Source organism: Antrostomus carolinensis, unplaced genomic scaffold (genome assembly GCF_000700745.2).
Source record: "Antrostomus carolinensis isolate BGI_N321 unplaced genomic scaffold, ASM70074v2 scaffold14867, whole genome shotgun sequence".
Lineage (NCBI taxonomy): Eukaryota > Metazoa > Chordata > Aves > Caprimulgiformes > Caprimulgidae > Antrostomus > Antrostomus carolinensis.
Window position 1 is genome coordinate 1 of NW_010328186.1, and position 27500 is coordinate 27500.

The window sequence follows — 27500 nt, forward strand, 5'->3', positions numbered from 1 at the left end:
AATTATAATATGTAATATATATATATATAATTATAATATATAAAATTTTGAGTCTAGTTTTAGCAAGAATAGGAATAAATTTTATCTTCTCTCACTCATAGTTCCACAGATTACTCTCTTATGGAAGAAATAATATCTGCCTCTGGTAATATTGAGTCATACAGTATAATGAACTATGATGGTAAAGCCATCTACTGTTTGTTGTCTTCTTCCCTTACCATTATTTCTAAATACAGAGAAAAGTTAGAGGCACAGGACATAGGAACGCAAGAAGTAAAACTTTGAACAGACATCTTATGAATGGTTCTATCACACAAATCCTTGCTTGCAAAAAAAAAAAAAAAAAAAAAAAAAAAAAAAAAAAAAAAAGCACTGTCATAAATATTCATTAATTTAATCCAAGGCATATTTCTGCCATTTCTGTAAATGGAAAAATAATTAATGATAATAGTAGTAGTAGTAGTAGTAGTAGTAGTAATGGAGAAATTACAAGTTTCTAGATATGTTTAACATAACTTTTGCCATTGAGAGTTAAAATGCAGTAGAAAGGAAATCAGATCAAAAATCACTACTATGTATGATAGAACCCTATCATTCAACTTTCCATACACAAATAACTTCCAGCATGGGCTGTTTCAGCTTGGAGCAGTGGCACAGTCTGGAATTTAATTTCTTGATTATCCTGGCTTATCACATATGATTTAGCTTCCAGTGTGGTTTTGGTGCACATGAACTGGATTTCTTCTGAAGAAGACTAAATTGGAAGCTCTTCTTAACCTGCTCTTCTTAACACCAGATACACTCAAATCCTTAACTGGGACCAAACTGATGATTTGTCTTTCTGAGAAGTTGACACTGTAAGTGTGGTGAGGACATTCATTCTAGAGATCGAATTAGTCCTAATTGAGAGGGAAATCCCACTATATAACTTATATGGTGTATATTTTTGGAGTCCCAATATCAATCACACTCATTCAGTGATTCTATTTAATGTACATATTTATTTTTATTTATTCATTTATTCATATTCATGTATATACATAGATATTTATTTTATATTTTATTCAATATTTCTATTTCAAGTTAGTCTATTTCTATAACAATTACTTATTTGATAACAAAACATGTCCATAACTATACAGAAATTTGGTGTTCATTATGTACCAAAGCTGACAAGTCAAGAGACTAAGATAGTTTTGGGAGTAGTAGTGCCTTGATAGCATAGTCTTCCATGAAGACTAATTAGTTCCATCCACATTCAAAGCCTTCCCACGTGAATGTAACTGCTGCACTGTGAGCTCTGGTTCCTGTATTTAAACACTTCAATGGATTTTATTACTTATCTTCAGTTCTCAGGCACCCAGCAAATCAGATTCTTATTGTCAGAAATTCTGACTATCACTCCATAATGAATTAAGAACAAGGAGGGAGGAATGGCATGGCTTGAAGAAAATTCTGCATTTAATACAATCTTTCCTCATTATATCTGTCATAAGTTGTGACACCGCTTCTAATTGCATAACAATTATAGCTATTTTTTAAATAATTTTTCCAAATATCTTTCTTCTTAAATGTCTAGTTCTCCTGTAAGTATTATTCCTAGGATTTTTAAAAGCTTTTTCCTACTTTTTCTGCTGTGTAAAGAATGTCTCTCTGACTAGTTCTGACTTTTCCTCATTAAGTATTATGAGCCTTTATGGAATAAACAAAAGGCTGTGAAGGCCATATTTTTCTCTGCATTATAACTATTACTGAAACCAATGGAGTACATGAAAAAGAAGAGTCCACACAAACAGAATAATAACTTCTTCAGCTTACTAGAAGAGATACTGCTGGAAGGTGCCACTAAATTATTTTGTGATAAACTGCTTTTTTTCTTGTGGCAAACCTCACAGTTAGCACTATTTGTTAACCTTTGTGGTAACTACAGAGAAAGAAATTACTACTTGCTTTTGATAGAATAGGGGAATTAATAAAGCTTACTTATCCAATAAAATGCTCTGTGATTAAATTTGTAAATAACAATGGTCACTTTTTTAAATACAGAGTGTATCTGATTTGTGAAGTGTATGAATTTCCTTTTTGTTAACATGCAACTATCGATAGAAGAAGATGTTTTTCTCTCTCTCTGTTTGCAGATAGCTTTCAGTTAACATTTTCTTTTAATATGATAACTTATGAATATTAAAGTCTTGTGGGAAAAACAGCAGGATTCTGTTCAGTCCTACATACAGTAGTGTCATGGAATAGCTCTATCTAGAAACTTTATCTGATAATAATACTTGAATTTGTCATAAGCCCAAATGAAGCAAAATTGCTCATGAAAAAATATATTCTCTGATCCAGTGAAGTTCACCCCCATGACTACACAGCAGGATGTCCCTCACACACCCATTTGTGATAGTCATTGCACAAAACAGTTGTAACAGTTGTACTGGTATGCCATGACTAGTAGAAGCTCATACAAGCTGCCTTTGACAAATTACCTGAAGTAATTTGTTTCTGTTACCTGCTATACAGTACACCACTGTCTTAATGTAATTTTTTTCCTCTTAGCTGAAATCTGTATTTCAAAAGTGCTGTCTAGCACAGACACTAAATTCCGAATAATGGACAATCTTTTGTGCTATGAGACTCTTCAACTACTGTGACCCAGAAAAAGGTCTGATTAAATTCTCCATAAAAGTTGTATGATATCACTGACTAGCAAGTTTTAATTTTTATCAAGGTCTTGTTAATCACATATATCAGAAATTCTGATGCAACTAATTTAAAATTTTCAAGTACTTTGACTTGGAAATGTTCAGTAACAGTTTTTTCTTCCATCTGATTTAAAAAACTAGGAAAGGAAACTGAATATAAGATAACACACTCCGGAGTGAAAATATTAACTGCATTCAGTGGCTTCATTAATAACTGCAGTTACCATCTGTAGGCTCACTTACATTTGGTGAATCTTTCCTGCCTAAAAATGTAAATGATGCTTGTCTATCACTAACTGGACACAACTGAATAATTACTTATCATCTGAGTAACTTATGAATTGTAAGCTTCTGCAGTAAACATTTAGATGTTTATAGTCCTTTCATATCGCTTATGGATATAATCTCACTTCTTCTAATACAGCTGCACCTAACTTAAACCTTTAAAAATTATACTAGACAATAAGACCCTTCATTTGCTTTATTGTAGTATTTGTATAGCACCTTTTTAGGAAAAAAAAAAATCAAATGGAAACTCTCAGAGAGTAGGAGGGTATATTTCAGACTTCCAAGCCCCTGTTATTCATGCATCATTCCTTCACCTGCCTGCTGTATTCCCGTAGAAAGGCAGTAAGCTGCAAACTCTTGGTACGGACTACACTTATTGTCTCCTTTTACTAAATGCTGCATATGAATCTTCCTTAGAAAAACAGCTCAACCACAGCAAGCTGTAACCGCAAGTGCAGAGGTGTTCATACAACCTGGAATGTATGAAGGAGTCAAATGGTAACTAGCTGTTATACCAGAGAACAAGAATATTACTTGTCCACAGGATGAAGCAAATAGCAAGAACAATGTATTACTTTTATAGACATGCTTTTGATTCTCAATTGTACTTCAGTCACTCAGGATTTTATAGGACATGGAATTTGTTCGGTTTTGTAAAGCAGAACCACCAGAGATCTTGGAACAGTGAAACATGAATAGTCAATAAGGACTGAATGCACAGAAGCTTTGAGTTTTTCAAGCAGGTGTGCATAGCCTATGTTTATGTCTAGAAACTAATCAAAACATAACCTATATAATTGTGCTTATTTAAATTGGAAACTGAACTTTAAAAAGAATAATAGATTAAGTGTCTTGTCAAGTCATGGTTGTCATACAGGTTCTTTCAATGTTCTTACTGACAGGCAGCATGCTGCTCTCATGAAGGTGAGGAAAGCCCTTCACAAGTTTTTAAAATATCCTTCTCAGCTCTGAATTTCTATTTTTTTCCTCTCCAAGAAGACACCAATCAGAACAGAAGAGCTACTAGAAAGTGTAAAGTTAAGTATTACATTTGGCTACATCTTGAACTGAGAAAGGGACAAGAGGGGAAATTGGTTCTGTTTTCATCAAAATAAATGAAGGGCCAAATACTGAAACAGAAAATCCTATGTCCTGTAAACACTTTACACAACAGGGCACTTTCAAGTAGTAGGAGCAAAACACTAGAAGGAAAAGTCAAAGGATTTATTCAGAGATTAACAGGTATAGGAGTATTACCTGCACCAGTAGTAGATATGAGTTTGGGCTTGCTGCGTGCTCCATCACCTTTTGTTGTGTAGGCTGTCACAGTAAAGGAGTATGTAGTTTCAGGCTGAAGCCCAGAAATTATCATTTCCTAAGATGAAATAAAACAAGAATGATTTATTAAAAATAGATTGTTTTCCAGGAGAACATAGAATCCTTCAGACACCCCCTGTATATTATATACAGTTTGCACACTTTTGTGCTACTGGCAGTGACAGCAAACATTTGAGAGCACCAACACACTATTCCGTATGAGATATTTTATAATGCAAGGAGTTTCACTCACTTAAGCAACAAAAGACAGCATGCTTCTAAATAGTATGGCTTAGGTAGTTTAAGGCACAAAGCCAAAGGCTTAGTGGTGGGAAAATATGAATAAAGTCTTCTGAAATACCTTGCTTGAGGAATACTACTGATATTGTGAAATGCAGGCATATGTAGATATGAAAAACTCCGTTTAACTTAGTCATTTACAGGACATCACTGATATAGTTATAAAATGCCTAGTAAGAAGAGTGTTGCATTTGTATCCACACTTTGTAACTAATTATGGTTATCTGAACAAGAAAACCTTGATACTTTCATAGCACTTCCATTGCAAACTTTGTCACTGGTTTGATTGTCCACCTATATATCTCAAAGAAGTTTAGAAGCAACTCACTCTTCACCTCTAAAAGACTTAAAACACCATTAAAAATCTGGTCAGAGAATGAATCTGACAGCCCTCAAACAAATGACAGCAGCTACAAACCAAGTAGTTCTTCAGCTAGTATAAGTGAACAGGAGGAAGATCAAACCGTAAGTGTCCAAGCAAGGGGGATTTTTTCTCACATGCATGTGCACACATGTATGCACACAGAGAGGATGGTGAAGGGCCAGCCACCTGAAATGAACTAAACTTATATCATGGTATAAGGGCAGCCAGAGGAACTTACACTTTGACACTTACTATATCAGTAAATTTTATATGGAAATATAAAAGGACAGTATTTGAAGGCAGCTGACAGGCCCAAAGTTCCCAATTCATCAGATTCCAGTCTGTAACCTCTGGATTACTCCTTTGCATTTTCACATGCCTGAATGGATTTACACTATATTTCACTACTGTTAGAGGGATAGTATATTTATGTGTCTAGAATAAATAGCAAATGTGCAATCAGACACCCCTCAGGTGCAACAACTATAAAAGTGAATATAAAAATTATGGGCCAGACTATCCACAGTAAATGTATTTTTCAAGATAGTGGGTATGAGCTTAGTACAGATGTGATTACAATTTGACATTGTATTTACAGTCAGTTATTAGCAATATAGAATTAACAAGGTAATGATCAGAATGAGTGAGCAAAATTGCTCAAATAAAATAAAAACACATTAAAAACACCCTACTAAAAATCCCTCCTTAGACTCTATCTCAGAATGGAAATGACCCTTAAGACCAAAATCAGTGAGACAGATTTACCATCTTTCATAAGGAAGCTGCACCTGATATTAACAGAATAAAATTGTAAAAGGCAAAAAAAGTATTTTGCCATCCTTTTAAACAGTGATGAAGATAGCCTCATATAAAACAAACAGTACTTCATGGTGTAAGATATATGATTGCATATAGTGTTATTTAAAAATGTGATTTGGATACAGCAAGCACTATTACTTAGGCATAAACACTGCAGGGCATTTGGCTTTCCTGATTGCATACAAAATACATTTACCAAATTACCAAAAAGAAAGCACAACTGACTTCAGCTTTCAGCTACAGCAAAAAAGTTAACCTTAAAATGAAAACAGAAAAATCTGACTACTGCTCAGCAACTCTGAATACCATTTGTTTTACTTTTCTTGTAAAGAGGAAGTTGTGAGGCAAAGTTAGTGACAGCCATCTAAGAAGAAGAAAACACAAACCAATTCTGCACATTTTGTCATCATGCCAAACAAGCAAGCAACAGCCACCACCACTCTCCCTGGGAAAAGGGGGGAAAAAACCAACCAACCAAAAAAAAAAAAAAAAACCAGGAAAAAGTGCCACAAGGAAAAACCTTTGATGTTAGGAGCATGCATTGTGAAAATGACAAAGAAAATAAAAGAAAACTCAAAAAAAAAAAAAAAAAAGAAAAAAGGTACAAGCAAACAAGCAAAAAGAAAAAAATAATCTCAAATTCAACACACACTGTTTTTCTGGCCAGTCAAAAACTACTCACATGTTCAGCAGTATCATCATATTCCCACTGATTGAGAGTAAAGAATGTTGGAAGAAAAAACAAAAGAAATGAAGAGATTTGTAGACTGGTTGAGATAATGTTTTCTTCATTATAGCAAAATGAATATGAAAGATGTCTGGAAAAATCATGTATAATTTGAATTAATCCTGTAAAATCACACAGAATTTGGTTACTGAAATCAGGCCAGCTATTTTTAATTCCATTTCTGCTTTACCTAAAAACCAGTCACTTCTCTTTTCTTGAAAGATGAAAGAAGTAACGAATCCTCTTGTACCATGTAGTAGTATTTTATAATAGATTGTATTATTAAAAGTTACCAAGACAGAATTAAAGGCTATTTGGTTTATTTAATCATATTATTAAGCTATATGCTTGAGTTTCCTAAATGAATTCTATGCCTTATTTAAATTAATAGTATGTTTTTTTATTGTTGAAACCTAAGCACACTGATCTTTTACCATCAAGGGCTTCACACCTGCACAAGCCCTGATCACATGTATCATAGAAGTACGATAGGCAGGAAGGGGTGGCAGGAGGAGATAGGAGGTGACTATCCAGAGTGAAACAATGGCAAACAGGCAGGTCAAAGTCATACTTGGCAAAAAAAGAAATATGACTTATGCCTTCATGATATTTGGGCTCCAATGTCTTATCTAGTCTCTCCATTTCTGACCTTCTAGTGTATAAAATTATTTTAGACTAGTACCACACAAAGGTTGAAAGTAAAAATCTGTGCCAGGGGTAGAACGAAAGCACAGCAGCATCTCTTTTGCCATCTCCTCTTCCTTTTCCCTTTCCCTTGCCTCTTCCCCACCTGTTTCCACCTTTTTCTCCACTGAATTTAATCTGAAAGAACATAATGTTTTGCAAAATAGGTAAGTATATACAGATAGATGGACACACTGGCAGGTAAAACTGCAACAAAGACCTCCAGGAACAGAGATGATACTTTGAGAACAGAGTCATCAGCAAAACGCAGGTGTAGTAGACCTGTTCTCAAGAAAGCTGTCTGCAGAGATGAAATTTAGAACTAAGACTGTAAGAGGAAACAAAAGAAGTCAAAAAATATTTATTTTTTCACATAAAAGATGCAAATTTAACTCTTTATGCTAGGTTGATAAGTTAGAATCATAGAATCATAGAATGGTCTGGGTTGGAAGGGACCTTAAAGATCATCTAGTTCCAACCCCCCTGCCATCAGCAGGGACACCTTCCACTAGACCAGGTTGCTCAAAGCCTCATCCAACATGGCCTTAAACACTTCCAGGGAGGGGGTATCCACAATTTCTCTGGGCAACCTGTTCCAGTGTCTGACCACCCTCACAGTCAAGAATTTCTTCCTAATATCTAATCTAAACCTACCCTTCTCCATTTTAAAGCCATTACCCTTGTTCTATCACTAACTGCCCTTGTAAAAAGTCCCTCCCCAGCTTTCTTGTAGTTCTTATAATTTCCAGTCATCCCAGTCATAAATTGAGAGGTAGCAGTGAGAGGTGTGTACTTGATGATAGTTTCAATGTAGGATGATTTCTCCAGCACCAGGAGCTTTGGAAACCTTAAGTTTTTACAGAGCACTACTATATCCCAATCAGCAAAAGTCTTTTTTTAGTAGCTTTTTAAAGTTGATGTGATCAGGCTTTTGTTTTCATTATGTCTCACAATTTATAAAACAGATGTGAAATTTTGCAATATAAGTAACCCCATACCTATGTAAACTAAGTTCCTCATGTATTGCACTGTTACTGATATGAATAATGACAAGTACAAATACCTCGGTGATTTCTACAAAGTTGCACTAATAAATTCATTTCCTGTGAAATGTGTGGTGAGGTGGATACCTGCTAATGACAGAAACGCTGTAATAATGGGCTAACACAAGCTTCTGATTCTAGGTTTTCCACTGAAACAAAGAAATATTAGGTGGGTGGATCAGGCAATGCACAGTCTGCTACATTGACTGTAACCTGGCTGAGATCTCTCTGATGGACTTCAGAGCATAGGTATAGGGTGAAGTCTCCAGGTTTAAGGGAGCCAGCAGAATGACACAGCTTAGCATTTAGTTGCACACATATACAGAAAAGAGTGCTTAAGTTTGGCCCAAGAACTTTTAAATGTAAGTATTCTGAAAAAAAGTTGTTAGAGATAAAAGTGGTAGCTGGTAGGCTGAAATATTGAAAGAAAAAAAAGGCAGTTTTGGATAGCTCTCTGGTATGCAACATGTTTTCACTGTGACCTAGAAAAGAACATAAAATGCCCTAATTACCTGTGCATCAGCCAGCATGATGTCCTTCAGCATGGGCTGACCCTTTGGCTCGCCATTTTCCATCCTCACGTAGTGGACCTGGTATCCTCGGATCTGACCATGCTGCTTATTGGGTACAGGTGAGCGCCATGACACTTTAACAGCAGTAGAGTTGACAGCCTCTACCTCGACTTTGCGAGGAGGACCACTAGGAACTGGAACAACATCATTGGACAGAAGAGAATTACAGGCACCTGTCCCACCCATTTCTTTTGCTTTTTTTTTTTTTTTTTTTTTAATGGCAGACTCAATATCTTTTCTTTGAAGGATACAAATCGTTCAACAAATGAAAATACTCAACCAATCTGCTCTACCTTTCAGTGAAAAGATCAAAAAACATGACTGATGCAAAAAAAATGGAAGAAAAAAGAGTATTAGAGAAATAGAAAAATGTGTAAAAATGTACAAAAGCCAAGGAAGATGCTTTGAGATTCAAAGCATTATAGTACAAAGAGATATTTTTATCACTGAAATAATACTACTACTACTAATAATAAAACCACAAAAGATTTCAAAAAAAGTTTCCCTTCTTTTTGTTTGCCAAGTTCTTTGTTTCTTTTTTTTTTTTTTTTTTTTTTTTTTTTTTTTTTTTTCAGTAGCATAAAAAGGAGGCTGATAATAGAGCTATCTTCTGTCACTTGCAAGCATGGAAGACAATGTGTGGAGCATCAGTTTTACAAGATAAAAAAAAAAAACCCTCAAAAAAAACCCCTACCCAAAAAACCCCAAATAATAAAAAAGCACAACATGGAACAAGAAAACAGTTAAAAAACCAAACCAAAATAAAACCTGAAAGAAAGTTCACAGACATAAATGACTGTAAAATCAAGGAAAAGGAAGAAAGATTTTCTCCTGAGAGTTATTAGAGGAGGAGCAAGAAGGATATATGTATGGGCTCAAAGGGGCAGCAGATTCATGTCATTCATAAAAACGTACTTTCTGTTAAAAAAGTAGTAATAATACCAAAATATAAAAATGGTGTAGAAAGGTCAAGTCTTTGATTAAAAAACACAAAGGGTGATAATATCTGTGATTTCAGAAAAAAGAGGAGCAGAAAAAAATAGGCTATATAAAAGACAGCAGATCGACAGAGAGTCATAGAGGCGCAAATTGATGTAGTGGCAGTAACATACCATCTTCATCTGTCCGAATCAATACTGCTAAGCTCTCTGGGCCAGGTCCAACATCAGTGTGGGCAGTCACAGAGATCCGGTACTCAGTCCATTTTTCCAGCTGTTCCAAAAGGTATTGGGTACTGTCCGAGGAAATTCCCAAAATTTCATGGGGTTTGACATCTTCTCCATCAATCCCAATGTACTTGATGGAGTATTCAGTGATAATGCCGTTCTGTTTTTCCACCGGTGGAGGTTTCCAACTTACCAAAATGCTAGTGGAGCTGGGGCTTGTGCACCTAATGTCTTGAGGAGGAGCTGATGGCTCTAATTTCAGCAGTGGGTTAAAGGAGGATTTGAGTGAAAGGATAGGAGTGATTGAGAAAAATGAACAAAAGAAAAAATAAAAATAAATAAAAGATAACCAAACGAAAATAAAAAATAAACTAAAAAAGTAGAAACTTAAAAAAGCAAAATGTCAGATAACCATATGCACCTTGGCTTATTAACATGAGGAAACCAAAAATGAATAGATCAACTGAATGGTGGAAAAAGATGTAGGGGAAATACATGAAAATGAAACCTCAAAATAATATTACCTACCTGTAATTAAAATTCTTCTTGAAATAAAACAAAAACGTGACACTTCTATGACTACTGATCTATCTTTATAATAATTGCAATTAGTGCAAGCTATAATATTTTAAATTACATGTGACACGTATTTACTTACAAGTTTGGACATATCCCCTTCAATTTGGTTTACTTACTTTGAGATAAATTATCTGTCTACAGAACTCCTAAAAACTTGCAATAATTGCTAGAAATTGCTCCATAAATTGCTATTTTTGTAGTCTTTCGATTCTCATAAACAAAATACTATTTTTTCAGGGTTTTTTTTATAACTGAGTCTGCCTGGCACAAGTCAACTGCAAATTACATTTAAATGGAAAGCATTTACTCAAACATTTATTGTAGCAAACAAACTAGGAGCAAACAGTCAATAGAAGACGAAGAAAGTCTTAGTGAAAGATTTACCTACCAGGAAAAAGTGACAGGCTTGTTGATTCTGACTGTAACTTGTACTTACCCTAGATCAGTTGCCAGTTTTAATTTTTTAACTCCTCTTGGAGACATCTTTGCTAGCAAAGAATTAAATCCTACCAGTAATGTAGGTAACTTCTACAGGAAAAGAAAAATTCTACCCCCAAACAATGTGTCAATAAAGCAGGTATTCATTTTACAATGAGAGTTCACAAGCTCAGCACATCAGAATGGTGAGAGATTCTGACTTAGTTCACCTGTCGTCACCAGCACCAGTCTTTCAGAGAAAAAGTGCTCACCTTTACTGATTTGTACTCAAAGCATGTTTCCCCTTTTGGGCTCCAGAGCATTTAAACCTCTATGTCATTCCATTGCTTTCAGTGAGGCAATTATAAGTACTGAAAGTTAGATATGTATTTATGTGCTTAAATGCACTTTGACTTAGCAAAGTCTATGTTTTCTAACTGAGATAATTCAGAGCACCAAAAAAGGAGTCATAGTTTGAATTCACTGGCAGAAGTAGAGGATGTGGACTCCTTTCCTATTTCTGCCTTCTCTTTTGTAAGGAAAACATAAATTTTCAGTGCAAGATCTTTATGGTACTACCACCCCCCCACCCCCCCCCCCCCCCCTATTGTTTTCTTCCAATTTCTTAAGGGAAAAAAAAAGAAACAAATGGATTTCTTGTATTTATACTAGTCACATCAAACAAAATTAAAGCAACGGAGAAGGCTTAGGACCCTGCTGTGACCTATTGCACATACACATGTGTCTTTTGGTTCCCTACAGCTCTTCTATGGGGATCAATGGCTTTTTACTCAGTATGGTGCACTCTTCTTCTGAAGGGAAAACAGAAGGGAATGTACCAGCATTTCAGCTAACTGGAGAAGGTGGATGAGGGGACAGATGAGAACTATTACATTTGGATTTTCTTTTTTAGGCTAATTCAGTAATCAAGTACTCAAAACATGTTGGTCCCCTTCTACCATCAGCTGCTGCAGGAAGTAAAATACAAGTGAAATATCCCTTAAGGATCTTATATGTAAATAAATAAATCTCTCTAAAGATCTTTCTGTAGCATCTTTCTCTGAAACCAAGATGAAAGGCAATAGCACATTCTGGTGAATACTGCTAATAAATCCATAGAAGTTTACTAAATTTTAATAAATTATACTCTGAAAATGCAAAATATTGCATTTCTGTAACTAAGGATAATCTGTAGGCTACTTGTGTAACTAGTTTTACTGGTGCACATACTTTTTTCTTAAAATACACAATTTTTGCAGAAAAGATTTTGCAGACTTTTCAGCAAACAACCAGAGTCTGCTCACTGAAATAAACTGGATTTTCCTACTATCTGAAGACATAAGGCTGAAAAAGGCATAACATATTCTTATATTCAAGACAGGAAATGGCAATGTGCTTATATATGGAACATGCAGCCTTGGTCCCTAGGTGTTTGTTTTGAATGCACAGTTTACGCAATATAACACAGTCACCCAATACAAGAGAATGAGCATTCTAAATAGCTGAAACCCTCTCAGAATAAATAAATACCTTTTTCTTCATCAAATTAGTCATTCTGGATTACTAAAATTAAAGTGTCTTGCCACTATCTCTAAAACTAGTCTTGTGTTATATAATTGTCTTTTATGATTATTACAAATGCCTTAGAAATGCAGAAATGCATCACAAGCTCACATAGCTATAGTTAAAGGTCTGCAGCATTGTATCTCCAGTCACACTATTTACTGTTCATATATAACACTAATATAGAATGATGGTGTAATCACATCTGTCATGACTGCAAATTCAAAAGTCTCATGTCAATTGAGAATCTGGATTTTCTGTTTTGAATAATATTACTTTCAGAAAAGGCCATTGAATAGAAAACAAATGCAAACAGAATTGCACTAAGTTTTAAAACTACACAGTGTAAAGCATAACTTATCAGGCAAAAGTAGCATTTCTGGACATCATCCTTGAATATCTGATTTTTTAAATTAATCTTAATTTAAATATTTTAAAATGTATATAGAAATCCCTGACAACTTCATGACATTTCCATAAGCATCCAGTGAGAAAATAATTTTCTTCCTGATGTAAAAATTGACTGAACATTATAAAACACCCAAATTTTTAAAATCTAGCTGAAAATCAGAATGATTAGCTACTATAGAACAGTTATGAGGAAATTTTTGGTACAGTCTGAAAGATTCAACTTAACTAACTCTACAAATTTTTTGTATTTCAGGGAGATGCTGCAGGAACAATGTAGTATTACAGGAAATCTGCAGACTGGGCAGGTGGAATTTTGCGGGTGGAGGACTGTTATTAATGTACATCTATTGCATGATAAAATATTTGTATCTTATTTTAACATAAAGTAAAATATTATTATGACAGCATAATATTATCTCCTTAGACACTGGTTTACAGCACTTTTTTTCTGAAACTATGTAAGAGCCACTCATCTATTAAGTTTATCACTATACACCTACCAAAAATCTACATTTTAAGCTTTCTTTCTCTGTACTAAAAACCATGAATGGTGGATGTTTATAATTATGCCTTTTTCTCTGTTACTACCTCTCTGGGCTAATGATATTAATCGCTTCGAGAAATACAAGACAAGGGAATAAAGTTGGCAGGGAAAGACACCTACTTGACTGCATGGTTCTCGCTGAGATTTCTGCTGTTGACGCACCCAGGCCTTGTGGAGAACGTGCAGCTAGACGGAATAAGTACAAGCTGTTTGGCCTTAAGCCTTGCAGGCGATAAGATGTAGTAGGTTCAGTGGAAACCCGTTGCTAAAGGTAGGAAGTAAGAGGATGTCCTGATTAATATTCAGAGACTCTGAATTCCCTACATTGCCTAGAGAAGAAATGCTTTTATACTCTGATGATAACCCCATTGAAAAAAAAAATTGAATTCAAGAAAATAAATCAGAACAAAACCAAACTAAACCAAAACAAAAGTAAATACATTACTTTTGACAAACACACATTAAAGAACAAATTTTTTTTCAAGTCAACAGCTTCATGGGTGAAACTCAAAGCCAGAAGTATTGTTTGATTGTTTGAGGAAGTAATAGCTGTGCACAAAGTATAAAAGGTTTTTCAGAAAATAACACATGAACAAAGCCTTACCTACAGTTACCTCTTATCACAGTGAACTACAGGGTTTTATAATGTGAGTAATCTTGGGTTTAACCTCATAGTTAAATTTGTGTTCAAATTATTAAGAAGTAAATTCTTTCAATAGGTAACTTATTAAGCAGGGGCCTGCATCCTATTTGTAGGTGAAATATGGATCTGGACCCCTTCCACAAAATAAGCTTATGCATTCACAGTATATATGTGAAGCTGTCATAAACATAAGCTCAGTTGAAGCATCAGCAATGAGTTGATGATGCAGGAGAAATCAATGAGACTGACATTCTCCTGTTGCCTTCTGAGTCTGCTGGTTTCTTTCTTTTGGCTGGGACACTTGTAATATCACACAGTTTCCGTAACAGAAGAGCACTTTATTCTAAAGTCTTCAGTACTAGCACCACAGAGGCCCCCAGAAAAGTCCATAGTAAGTTTTTATTTTTAGAAAAAAACATATTTTCTTCTCAAATATTATTGAAATATTAAAGAATCTTGAGAACTCTCTTACTTGGTGGCAAAGAGAAAAGAAATTATCTAAGGTTGAAAACAGATTTCAAAGTCCATGTGTAAGTGCAAAAAATCTTACCCATAACATGCCCCAAAACACTTCTGCTTCCAAGCCTTTGCAGAGGAACCGGCTTGGGGAGACACGATCAATGTCTGAAACTGGATGTGACTTCTGTGGATCGCTCATTGTCAACAACAGCAAAGATCCACTGGCTGGTAACCCTCGACAGCATTTTCTGCTGTTTGCATGCTCTCAGCCTATCATTACGCTGACTGTTAGGTTTAACAAACTGTTAAATATCAAGGTATTTGTACTAAAGAAAGTTACTAATCCATCGATTCTAAACCATTGCAGCATTTTTTGTCTAACTCGTTAAAGAGTATTTAAAAGATGTATAGTCTTTTCACTTACCTCCTCCCCGTGCTCCCCATCTTTGTAAATCAGTTCATAGCTGGAAATGGTATCAGAGCGTGGAGGTGTCCAGGAAAGTAATATGCTCGTTTCAGATTCAGGTTCTGCTTTGAAGTTCAATGGCTGACCAGGCACTAAAGAAAAAGTTGACCAGTGTTGCCAATTGTTTATTTGGCTAGTTTAACACTTATATTTCAAACCTTTTAAACTATTATCTGAATATTTCACGCAATATTACTTTTATTGAATTTACTGAACTTAACTTACCTAAACAAATAGATTTACTATGCTATGAAATAAATTAATCTGAGCTCAGAAAAAGAATAATCACATATTTAATTCACACCTTACAAATTATCAAAGATTTAAAAAAAAATGATTCACAGTGTAAATAATGCACACAAAACTGAAGTGCAATTGGACAGAAGCCTAGTGATGAATAATCTAATAACCTATATGTGAAATGGCAAATATCAATATATGCGTGTGTATATGGGGAGATGCTAGTATTATGTAAGACTGGCTGGAATAGTCAAGAAGAAAGTGTTAAAAATATTACACACATTTCCAAACCTGAAAATAGTTCACTGAGCTCATAAAACTAAAATACTAAACATGTCCTGCTCTTTAAGAAGACACCGCAATGTTAAATTCTTTTGTAACCTGAAGAAGTTATAACCTACTGAAGAGATCTTCAATAACGTTCTCATTAAGTGATAGACTTCTACCCATTTAATGACTGGTATTTTTACCAATGTAGGAATATAGGTAAATTTCTAGTAACAACGCTTTCTAATTGCAAGAACTAAAACCGCAACTTTATTTCCAGGAGTCAAGAATATTCTCTGTTGTTATAACTTGTGTAATGGTCACAGAAATTATCCAGATCAAATGTTATCCTCATTTACATCTGCAAATCTACTGAAAATAATAAGAATGACTGGGAAAAGACAGCAAAATATAACCCTGTCATTGGAATGTATACAATCATTTTGGCACCCAAGTTCTAAAACATTACGTTCAGTTAATAGTGCTATTTATAAGGCATGAAAAAGTTTTCCACAGCATTATTTCTAGCTTTTCAAGAATAAAATGTGGCATGCTGTCATTTTTTAAGAAAAAAACATGAGATGCACTTCTTAGCACATACTAGAACAGGTGTGATAAGTAAGATGTGACAATAATGATCATTTCACAATCATTTCTCAGGGCAGAATTTTACTATAGCATGTTTCTGTTGTACAGTAAATGACTTAAAAACACCATGGAGCAAACAGTAAAAATAATTTGTGATTATAACTCTTATCTTTCCCAGACTTCTACAGAATGTCACTCTGAGGATAACACTGCCATCGTGTATGCTGGTGCAGGCTTGATATTCAACTTTTAAACAGACAGATAACCTGTCAACATGACATGCATATTCCAGCTCCTGTGTGGAGCTTGTAAGTCCTTACAAGAAAATAGAAAAGGGAAGTATAGAAGGATGTTGCCTATTTCTGAGGTAATAAGTGAGATTGAAGAGGAGAACAAATGTCTTTATAGAAAGCAGAAAGGATAGGAGTAATTATTTTTTCTAGAAGATGTCTAGTGTAAAAAGAGATCACTTCCTGAGTACTGTAAAGTGCAAAAGGGAAAAGATTACAAAGCACAGGAAGCAATAACAAGACATATCAACAAAGTATTTTTGACTGAAATACTTGTAATTTTATTCTTTAAAACTGAATGGATTTGAATTTCAGAGGGAGAGAGTGGGATAACTGGATAATTCCGAACTTTGAAACAGATTCTGAAATACCACTAGGTAAAACTTTAGCTTGGCAACTCTAGAGCACGGTTGTATAAATGCATTTACAAGGTGAACATCACAACTTCTTAGGTTAGCTGCTTCAAAACACTCCTGAGTAACAACCAGACAATACCTGCAGATTAGTCTCCTGTCAAACATGGCTTAAAGTAGATGTGGAGCCCCACTGCAGGGCTGCCAAAACTTAGTAATAAATGTGGAGCCTAGGCAGCTATTTGGAAGTGTATTTTGTTACAGGTTATTCCAGATGTATCTCATGAAACTCAGGTGGGTACCTCACTGTAGGTATTTTGTTTGCTTCATCTGACAAAAAGATAAAAACTGGTAAAACTGATCTGTGGAAAAAAAAAATATTTGCTTCAATGTGTACCAAAAGAGAGGGGGGAAAAAATACTTTCGCGAAGTAACTGGGTACACGGTTGGAGTTACAAAATCACCGTTGACTGGTCATGGAAGGTCAAATAGCATGCCATGCTATTCATCTTGTGTTTGACATCTCAATCACTGACCTGGAGGAGGGAATGGAGGGCACACGCTTCAGGTTCGCAGATGACATCAAGCTTGGGGGAACCAGTCAACACGTTCGAGGGCCAGGCTGCTGTTAAGAGGGAGCTGGAGAGTGGGAGGAACAGGCCAATTTATCTACAGGATGCTCAGCAAGCCCTGTCCTGGGAAAGCAGAGTCCTGCAGGGATGTAGGCTGGGGCTGCTGGGGCCAGGGAGTAGCTGCAGGGGATGGCCCTGAGCCTGTGCCCAGGTAGCAACAGTGGTGCCTAGGGGTGGTGTGAGCAGGGGACAGCCTGAGAGCCAGGGGAGGGCAGGGATTGTCCCATCTGCTCAAACCACATCTAGATACTGCATCTGTGCCTGTCAGACCACATCTAGATACTGTATCTGGTTTTGAGCCCTAGCAAAATGGTTCTAGGGGGCTCCTGCCCTGTGAAGAGAGGCTGCTTCAGTTGGGAGAAGGGAAGGCTTTGGGGGCAACCAACAACATCTCCAGCACTGAAAGCAGGGATGGGGGAGACACAGTCAGGCTCTTCACAAGTGTGTGTGGTGGGAGGGCAAGAGGAACAGGCTGAAACATGAGAGGCTCAGATAAGGATAAGTCTTTTCCCCATGAAGATAGCCCAGTGGTGGAGCTGGGGCCCAGGGAGGTTGGACTGTATCCAGCCTCTGGGGTTTCATGCCTCAACTGGGTGAAGCCCTGAACAGCCTAGTCTGATCCCATGGCTGAGCTTAAGCTGGGCAAGAGCTGGGGCTAGAGACCTCCCCAGAAGATCACCCTGCCAATCTGAATTGTCCTGGGATGTTAAGTTCCATGCTTAACTTATGGACACATGAACTGTAGAACACAGCCAGACAGCAATAGTAAATGACCAGTCAAGTGACCATATAAACCATCCTTTATAATAAATATGTCAGCAGATGGAGAATGAAGGGTATTTCCTGTTTCTCTGCACATTTTAAGACCTTCATACTCCAAGTATTCCTTTCAAAAAACACAAACAAAGAAACCCTTTATGGTCATAAGTCTGCAGTTCTCTATGATTTTATATGACAAATTAATGGTTAACTGGACTTTCCCAAATGCTGTGTCTTAAAATAATATCGTGCTGCAAAGTCTCTGCTCAAATTTTTTGACCACAGTTAGGTAACTGAAGCAGAAAACACTGACAGAAGAAAGAGGTGACAGGGAAATCTGCATTACTCCAAACAGATAGAGGAGAGTAAGAGGAAGAAAGCAAAAAACCACGCCAGAAATTAGACAAAGTGTATTGTTATAAACTCTGGTAGGGAACCCAAAGCTTAATCTAAAGAAAAAGTACCAGATAAGAAAGTGGAACAATAATTTTTAAACTATTTAGAAATTACACCTAGAACACACAACACCTGTTAAAAAAAAATTCTCAGTGGCACATGGGAACTGATCCAAGCTGAAGGAGCTGACATAAGGTGCTGGTCTCCTTCAGAGACCAAAAAAATCCTAGGGAAACTGGATAATCTATGTTGTGTTTGGTTTGGGGGGGGGGGGGGGGGGGGAAGGGACTATAACAATGGCCCTGTGAGAAGCTTCAAGACACTCCCCTGGCTCCAAGATGGCTTCACCTCAGGCCCAGGCTGAGCCAGTCAATGACAGGGAAATGCATCTTCTAATCCATATTTATGAGGGGAAGAAATGGTTTGGCAAAGAGGGAGAGAGTGATCAGGAAACATCAACATCAACAAAACAGCATCAACAACCAAGAGAAGCAGGGGAGGAAGGAGACAGATGATTACAGACACACAGGTCAGCAAGGAAAAAGTGGTGGGAGGTAAACAGAGTCCCTTGCAGCCCATGGAGGTTTAAGAGTGGAGCAGATACCCACAAGTAGGTCATGGAGGAATCTACGAGAAAACAGGAGGTTTTGCTCAAAGGCAGCTGTGACTATGTGGAGCACTCATGACAGAGCAGAAGACCCCAGAGACACTCATGCCAGAGTAGGGGAAGAATGGTCTGCTGCAGGGGACACCCATCTCCAGCATGTGGAGGTCCCCATGATGGAGCAGGTGGCTATGCCCAAAGAAGTGCATGATTCTGTGGGAAGTCCTTGTTGGAATACTTTGTCCTGGACTCTTGCAGCCCACGAGAGGGACCCCACACCAAAAAGAGTGGCAGAGACCAAATGACAGCAACCCCCATTCCCTGTCCCCTGTGACAGTGTTGGGGAGAAGGTAAAGAAACCGGGAGCAAAGTAATTAGAACCTGGGAAGAAGGGAGGGGTGGGGGAAGGTGTTTTAAAATGTGGTTATTATGTCTCACTATCCTACTCTGATTGATTTGTAAAAAATTAAATTGATTTTTTCTTCGCCAGGTTGAGTCTGTTTTGTCCATGACCATAATTGGTGAGTGAACCTCCCTTGTCCTCATTTCGACCCACAAGCCCCTTTCTGTTGGGTTTTCTCTTTCCCATCCCACAGGAGGGGGAAATGAGTGGACAACCCTGTGTTCTTAGCTGCTGGCTATAGTTGAAACCACATCATATGTAAGTGGACTTTATACTCTTGCTGAAGTGTTTTTCATTACACAGATCAAATCTAACTTTCCATATTAGTGCTGTACATGGTCAGCTTACTGAATGGGATCTTTTTGCATGAGCATTCTCTCAGTGTTGTCTTTTCTGCTTTGAGGTCAACATGTTCTACAAACATACAGTAAAACACATAACTTCCCCAACCACCAAGTGTACCTCTTGTTATTTTTTTCTTGTAAGCGTGACATAACTTAGGTAATGCACACAATTAAACACTACAATGCAGGGAAAAAAAAGAAAAACAAAAACCAAAAAAACAAATCCTAAAGTCCAGAATTACTCTTTTCAAAACTTAATACCAAGTTCAACATCTTCGCTTGCCTAGTCCTCCATGTTTACTGCTGGATAACCAAAAGCAAACACAGATTGCTGGACATAGTCCAGCACATATGGCTCTATGTCCATCCCTGATTCAACTGCCAGAAAATAATTACGCAATGGGATCTCAAATCAGAAAGGCACTTCAGTGCCCTACACAGCTCCTCAGCTGGTTTAGGTAACCAGAAAAACACTTGAGTTGTGCTGGTTTTGCAAAGACAGGAAAGTCTCCAGGCTAGAAGGGGCTCCATGACATTACTAGGGTGAAATTCATAACTGGAGCAAAAGATAATCAGTTCAATTAGAAATCAGTTTTGCACAGGAGAATAGCTCGATCAAGAGAATTTACAATCAGTTGGGAACTGAACGGGACAAAGAGTTCATGCTTCTGCTTGTTCTTGAAGTAGCATGAAGCTCTACATAGAAGCTCTTACAACTGAAAAGTAAATGTGCTCCAGAGCTTTTGTTTTGCAAAACAATACTTGTACTTTTTGAAATACTGAATTATCATTGGAATGTAATTACAAAATAAAATGGGTAATGTACTAACTATATGTGCATCCTGCTCTCCCTCTGTCTTTCTGCTACAACAGAAATAACCTGTTCAAATGAGTCTGAAGGTAGCTGAGGCTTGTAGTTCTGCAGGATCAAACACAGAACCACAGCATGCAAAATAATTAAATACAATACATTTTAAATGTCCAAAAAGCATAGCAATTTTTGTGAAAAATAATCAGAAATCCATAAATCACTTTCTTAAAATAATACGTGTAACCCAACTTGAGGGAGGCCACAGAAAACGTGTCAGTCTGAAAGCCAGTCTACATAGTCTTGTCTGAATGACTAGAGAACACAGTGAAGAGATGACTTATTCTTCAGAGTAAGTCTTGTCTACACTTTATTCCTACAGTGTAGCAGTAGAGTTGTCTTACAATTATATCAAGCTGCTTTCTTCCATACTTAATTCAGTGACAAAAGTAATGTGTGCACATTCCCAGTGCTCATCCACATATTTGCAAAAATCAGAATTCTGGACTAGAAAAAAATCAGTTAAAAAAAATAAAAAATCCCATATGCATACTCTATTTTGTGTTCTAATCAGAAGAAAGAGAGGGAGACTAAAAGCTAGAAAAATCACTGTGTGAGGGTAAGATACTCAATATTGGTGTCAACATGTTAGCATTTAAATGAAGCAAGCATAGAGACTGGGGCACTTAACAGAAGTTAATTGTGCTTTGAGAGCACAGGGATTATTCAAAAGCTGAAATATTTTTTCCTACCTGACCAGAAATGTTTTTTAAGGGAAATTTTGTCACTTAAAAACCATCCTGCACCCCACCTCACATCCAAATTCTCCTTTGCATCATGGTTGAGTTTCGAGCTGCATGCACTCAACTTTTCCCTTGTGGTAGTCCATTTCCATGAAATACTTCACTAGGAGACTAGGACTGTGGAGTTTCAGAGACATGAGGTTTCCCTGTTCATGAGTTCATGAAAAAAATTGAAAGGTTTGTCAAAGTAGCTAGCTTGCTACAACACAGAACTGTATTCCCTTACTACAGACTCACTTCCTCTGAATTTCTAATCTTCTTTTACAATAACAACTCCAGAACCATTAACTCATTTCCCTTAACCTAAGGCTCCATTTACATGTCCTGCAAGTCAGATACTTTTTAGCCATTTATAACCGTAATAATCCTGTCTTCAAACACTGCCAGTCTTTGGTTTAAAATTAGTAGTATGTTTTATATTCTAAGTTCTTGTTTAAAGAAGCATGTGTTTACAGGTAAACATTCATTTCCCAGCATAATTTCTCTCTCTCTTTCTTCAATAATCCACTACCCAACAGACCTCTGTGTATCTCTCACTCTCCTCTCTTTTTACTTAAGCTCAGAATAAAAATAGGTTTCTCTGAATTCCTTCAGTAGCTATCCTCTATTTACATATTAATCAAAACCAAACCAAACCAAACCAAACCAAACCAAACCAAACCAAACCAAACCAAACCAAACCAAACCAAACCCAGTCATTCAGTTTAAAGCTCAAGACTTTTCTTAGTACACACCGGTGTACTAGGTGGATGTTTCTTAGAGAGTATGTGTACTTCTGACCAGTTTAAGCAAAGTAAGGAATTATGAGAAGATAAATAAGAAGTGTGTCCTGGGCAGCTAAATGGAGACAAACCAACAGAGCTTTTGTTTTCTAGTGAAGTAAAGAAAAAGGACAAGAAGTATCACACTAAGCTTCTATCGATATTTTTTCTTTCTAAAATTTGATGTTAGTAAGTCAGTTCACCTAAATAATATACTGGTCATGACTCCATCATCATCAGAATTAAGTCATTTGACCAAAAATGCAGAGTAAGGACTTTCTTAGGTGACGCTTTTGGAATTGATCTACCCTTATTCAAAAGGCTAGCTCTACAGCTGTTTTCTGATTACTTAATTTCTTAAAGTGGTGACTTTTTACAGTAAAGAAAATACCTATGAAAACTAAGCAATAGGACATGGCTTTTCCTTAAAATGCTTAAGCAGAATACTGAAACACAAAACTTAACAAAAATTTTTTTGGTTGGTGGGTTGGTTTTCTGAAAAATGCTTCCTTCTCTTCCCCTCAAACACATGTTCCTAGTTAATATTTTAATTAGAAACCCAATTTTCACTATCAGTAGAGTTTTGGCTGACCTATAAAGTAAGAAGCCACTGATACAGCCATTTCAAAAGAACAATTCTGCTGTACTAAGAAAGCAAAGATTCTCATAAACAGGCTTTTCTAAAACAAATTATTCATTTTTTATAATCTGTCTCCAAAAATCAGAATACAGATAAGGGAGGAAAGCTTTGAAGGAAAGCAACCTAATAGAGCCTGTAAGTCACAGCTATCAACCAGAGTTTGTTGTATACATACTCTAATGTCCCCAAAGAAAACACAAGGGTTAAGTTACATATTTACAATGTTAGGCTTATTTATTTCAAAAAAGGGAAAAAAAAAATCTAAATGCAATCACCATGCCATTCTTATTTTTACTTTTACATATGTTTCCGTTAATCAATTTCTGCTGTTTTTAAATGGCATTTTATGATTCACTATACTTATTTGGATGAGTTTCAGCTTGAGAGAGACTTAAACCAAAACAATAATATTCAGATTTAGATTACAGCAAATCTGGAAGAGAAGGCCAAGGAGCGCATTTTATTCTATAGTATTCACTAAAGAAAAACTGATAGATAGAAAGATGTCACAATATTAGTTTTTAAACATACCCTGAAGAACTGCACTAGACTTTCTTAGCTATTTTTCTGTTTTATGACCAAGAACATTCATATTTCAAGCACAAGTATCAGTGCTTAAAAATTCCTCCTATATGCTACATTTTTTGTTTTCTTTTTGTTTTTAACATAGTCACAAATAAACAATGTCAAGTTAACTCTGTTACAAAGTTGAAAACATCTGTTGAGAATCCCTCCTGCATTGTTAACATTGACATCATTTCTTCAGATTGCAACAGTAATCGGAAACAGATGGGCATGTTTAATGGCAAGTTCTGTAAAGGTTTTAACAAACAGAGCTTTTATGAAGTGACCTCAGCAAGTAATGTAACTTGGTCTGGTCCAGCTGAGCCTCAGTGCTCATTATTTTGATTGCTTCATCCTTCTCTGGGGAAGCCACTCACAAACTCTTGCTAATCTAAAAGGTTTATGGCTGCAAGTGAAAATACAGATGAGGAGCCCACTAAATCTGCTTCTTCACAAAAGCTTTTTGCACATGGATTCAAAAAGTAGTTAGGTCTCAATATAAAAAACTAATCCCTGAAAAATATTACAGTTGCCAAAATTAAACTATTGTGTACATATTTACATTTGCATGTGCACAAAGACCCATTTTAATGTACCATTATAAGGTCTAAAAAATTAATTCAGTAACTTCTTGGTTGAGATACTGCAAAAGGTAACACCTAGACCTTTGTGTAACACAACATTTAGAAAGGTTCCAAGACAATACCTCAGTTTCTGTTCTTTATTAAATGTACATTGGTAAAATGCAGAGGAAAAAGTGGACAAAATATAACTGTCTTCAGTTATACTTTAGAGATACGTTTTTAAAAATAATTTTAGGGATGCTAAATTCTTTAATGGGAAACTTTCCAGTACTAAAAATTCAGGTAGTATTAGAGAATATTTCTAGTCAATCACTGACCTACAGTAATACCTCATACAGCTTTTTCTAAACTGCTAGACAAAGGGAGTTTTTATTTCTTATTGCTACAATAAAATACTTTCTGCAGGGTAGCTCCACCAGAGCTTCTCACTTTTGATTTCGTAAAAACCAGCTGCAATATTTTTCACTATGCTTGCTTGTCCTTTGCTAATAAAACTACTTAATGGACCTAAAACTCCTATACAATACAACCTAACTGCAAATATAAAACAAGAAAATGGTGACTTTGTAAGGTCAGTTTGGATTTGATTTATCAATCCACAGTGTACAGAACTGCTCGCTTGAACCTACACAAATGTGGATGTAGGGGGGGTGGGTTGTTTTTTTTCTTTTTAATGCTTTAATGTTTTATGTGTTTTCAGAACCTTATCAACTATTTGAACACACATGCAGCACACATATATTTTAAATTTCCAAAAGCAAGGTTCACTAGAGTGATGTAACATTAGGGAACCACATGCTACCTAAACAAAACTCAGCAACATATGTAACTCCTCAAAGAAAGCTGTGGAGACCTACTTTATACTTTTGGTGCACAGAGCATTGCCAAATAGAAGCCATAACATTTGGTCACCTCCAGTCTTCCTGAGACTTCAGTTAAACTTCAGTTAAACTTCTTGAGATTAATGCAAAAAGAAATGAAAGTGTGAGGGGATAATTTCCACTCTTCAACAACAACTTGCACTGTGGAATTGAGAAAAGGTTATCTGCAAAAGCTGCTTGAAAAAACTGGCTATCCTTGAGAGGAATTTTTTTTTTTTCTACATTTTAAACTCAAATTGTCTTTCTGCATGTATTTAATTTTTTCACACAAATTATGTTAATTGTTAGCTTACCTCCTGTTTGAGTGATGACTTGAATGTCACTAGAAAGTGGTCCATCCCCAACAGAAGTAAAAGCAAGAACCTTCACAGAGTATGTTTTCTGGGGTACCAGATTCCCAATAGTGGTAATATGGCTGTCAGCCACATTGTGCTTCATCCAACTGTTAACATGTTGAGTGGGGTCCATGGTGTAATAAACTCTGTAGCCTTGTATTTGTCCATTAGGTTCCTCAGGTTCTTCCCACTGTACCAAAATGGTGGTAGAGCTCAACATACGGGCTTGCACATTGCGTGGTGCACTCGAAGGTGCTTGCTCTGAAGTCCTTGTTGACACAGGCTCACTGGGTGGCCCTCGCCCAATGTTATTTACAGCAACTACCCGAAATTCATACTCTGAATATGGGCTTAGGCCAGCCACACTATATCGTGTTGTTGCCACCCCATCAATTTCTTTATATGGCTCCTCGGAATTTTTGGGTTTATGTTGGATTATGTAATAAGAAACTGGTTCAGGGTTTCCAGAATCCCAAGTCAATGTTATGCTTGTTGCTGTGCTTTCTGTGACCACAGGTGTTCCAGGAGGTTTGGGTAAGGCTAAAGATAAATGTCAAAAATTATAATTAGCACTATGTAACAGTAGACTTTAATTATTACAATAAGCACCTTAAAACCCCAAAATAAACAACAACATCAACAAAAACAAAACAGGATGTTTGGAATGGTGTGATCTGCTCAAGGTAAACTCTTGGCAATTATTATTTACTCCAGAAATTTATCAGGAAATCTTTGAATTTTGTCGTGTAAGGTTTATTTGATATAAATTAATGATACTGACTTCTGTAATAGATCCTATAAACGTATGCAGAAGAGGACTCTTATAGACAGAGAGTGCACCATTACAGTTTACATTTTTGGAACCTCTAGTTTCCAATTACTGAGTGAAAATGATACTTGGACATCCAGCAACCCTAAAAATCACATGATTGGCTCTTAAAGGCTCCTGCTGTTGACAAGTATAAGCAAGATTACAGGATCCTTTATTTACTTGAAATGAAGGCTGGAAGCTAGACACAGGAGAATAATGCAACATTATGATTAACATTATTAGTATTATTGCTGTCTGAATCTGTATTTTGTCTCATGTCAGTGATTGTCTGGAATATTTATCCTCTTGATTTAAGAAGGTAAGAAGCATTTAGTCACTTTCAGTGCAATATATTTGCTTACAACATGGCAATGAATAAAAGAAAAGACTGAACTATGTCCAAATATATGTGCTTGGGATATACCTTTGACAGTTATCTGTGCTATTGCTTCTATAACACCAAGGGTAGACATAGCAACACAAGTATAGTTTGCAGACTGCCTGACATCATTAAGCTCAAGGACATTCCTCCCTATTGGCATGTCATCCTCAGGTGTCAAATCTTCTGCTCCTAGCATCCATTTCACATATGGCATTGGTGATCCCACCGCAACACACGTGATATTTACACTCCCGCCAGGCATGATCTCATGATTGGTGGGGGGGATAGAGAACCTCGGTGGGACTCGTCGAACTGGAACAAAACACAAAAAAAGGTAATAACATATACAAAAAAAAAAGGAACTGAGTCTTGAATATAGACTACATGCAGTGTACAGACACAATTTAATGTTTTAATGTTCTATTCCAATCTGCTAGAAAATAGGTATAAAAGAAATAGGAGACTTAACAAGAATTTTGTCTGCACATAATGTGAATTATTCTATATTTACTTGAGGATATTATTAGGCACATTCATACAAAGGCTGATTCAGACCTATTAGGGCCCCGCAGTTAACTAGCTACATACTAACAATACACAAACACCATGCAAAAGATATATACACACATACACGCGCGCACGCACACACGCACACACGTGCGCATATATATATATATACACACACACATATATATATATGTATGCATTTTATATGCCCATACATAAATATATGCACAGAATAGAACTGGAAGGTCAACAGCATGCCTCAGTTGATTACCAAAACCAACTTTAATGCTGCGTGCTTCCAGTTGATGTGAATAAATGTGCTAGGCCACATTGTCACATCACAGTCCTGGAACACATTGCCTACAGTACATTGAAAGTGCAATTTCATTTGCTTTCAGACTCAAAGTAGATGCAGCCTCAAGACCTCACACTAACACTGAAACAAACATAGGAAAAAAAAATAATTACACAGAGATACAAATAT

General features: G+C 36.4%; 1 protein-coding gene across 1 annotated transcript in view; it reads right to left on the bottom strand.

Moving 5' to 3' along the window:
• Positions 1-4247: 4247 nt before the first annotated feature.
• The window catches only part of LOC104528232 (receptor-type tyrosine-protein phosphatase delta-like), a gene marked incomplete at its 3' end in the record, with an annotated part of 27857 nt that continues 4604 nt past the window's right edge, over positions 4248-27500 (bottom strand). The window contains exons 3-9 of the mRNA XM_010172171.2: positions 26552-26821; positions 25275-25856; positions 15023-15156; positions 13617-13761; positions 9929-10234; positions 8757-8950; positions 4248-4365 (exon numbers count right to left, since the gene is read on the bottom strand). Of these exons, the coding sequence (XP_010170473.2) occupies positions 4248-4365; positions 8757-8950; positions 9929-10234; positions 13617-13761; positions 15023-15156; positions 25275-25856; positions 26552-26821 (1749 nt within the window). The remainder of the gene's footprint in view (positions 4366-8756; positions 8951-9928; positions 10235-13616; positions 13762-15022; positions 15157-25274; positions 25857-26551; positions 26822-27500) is intronic.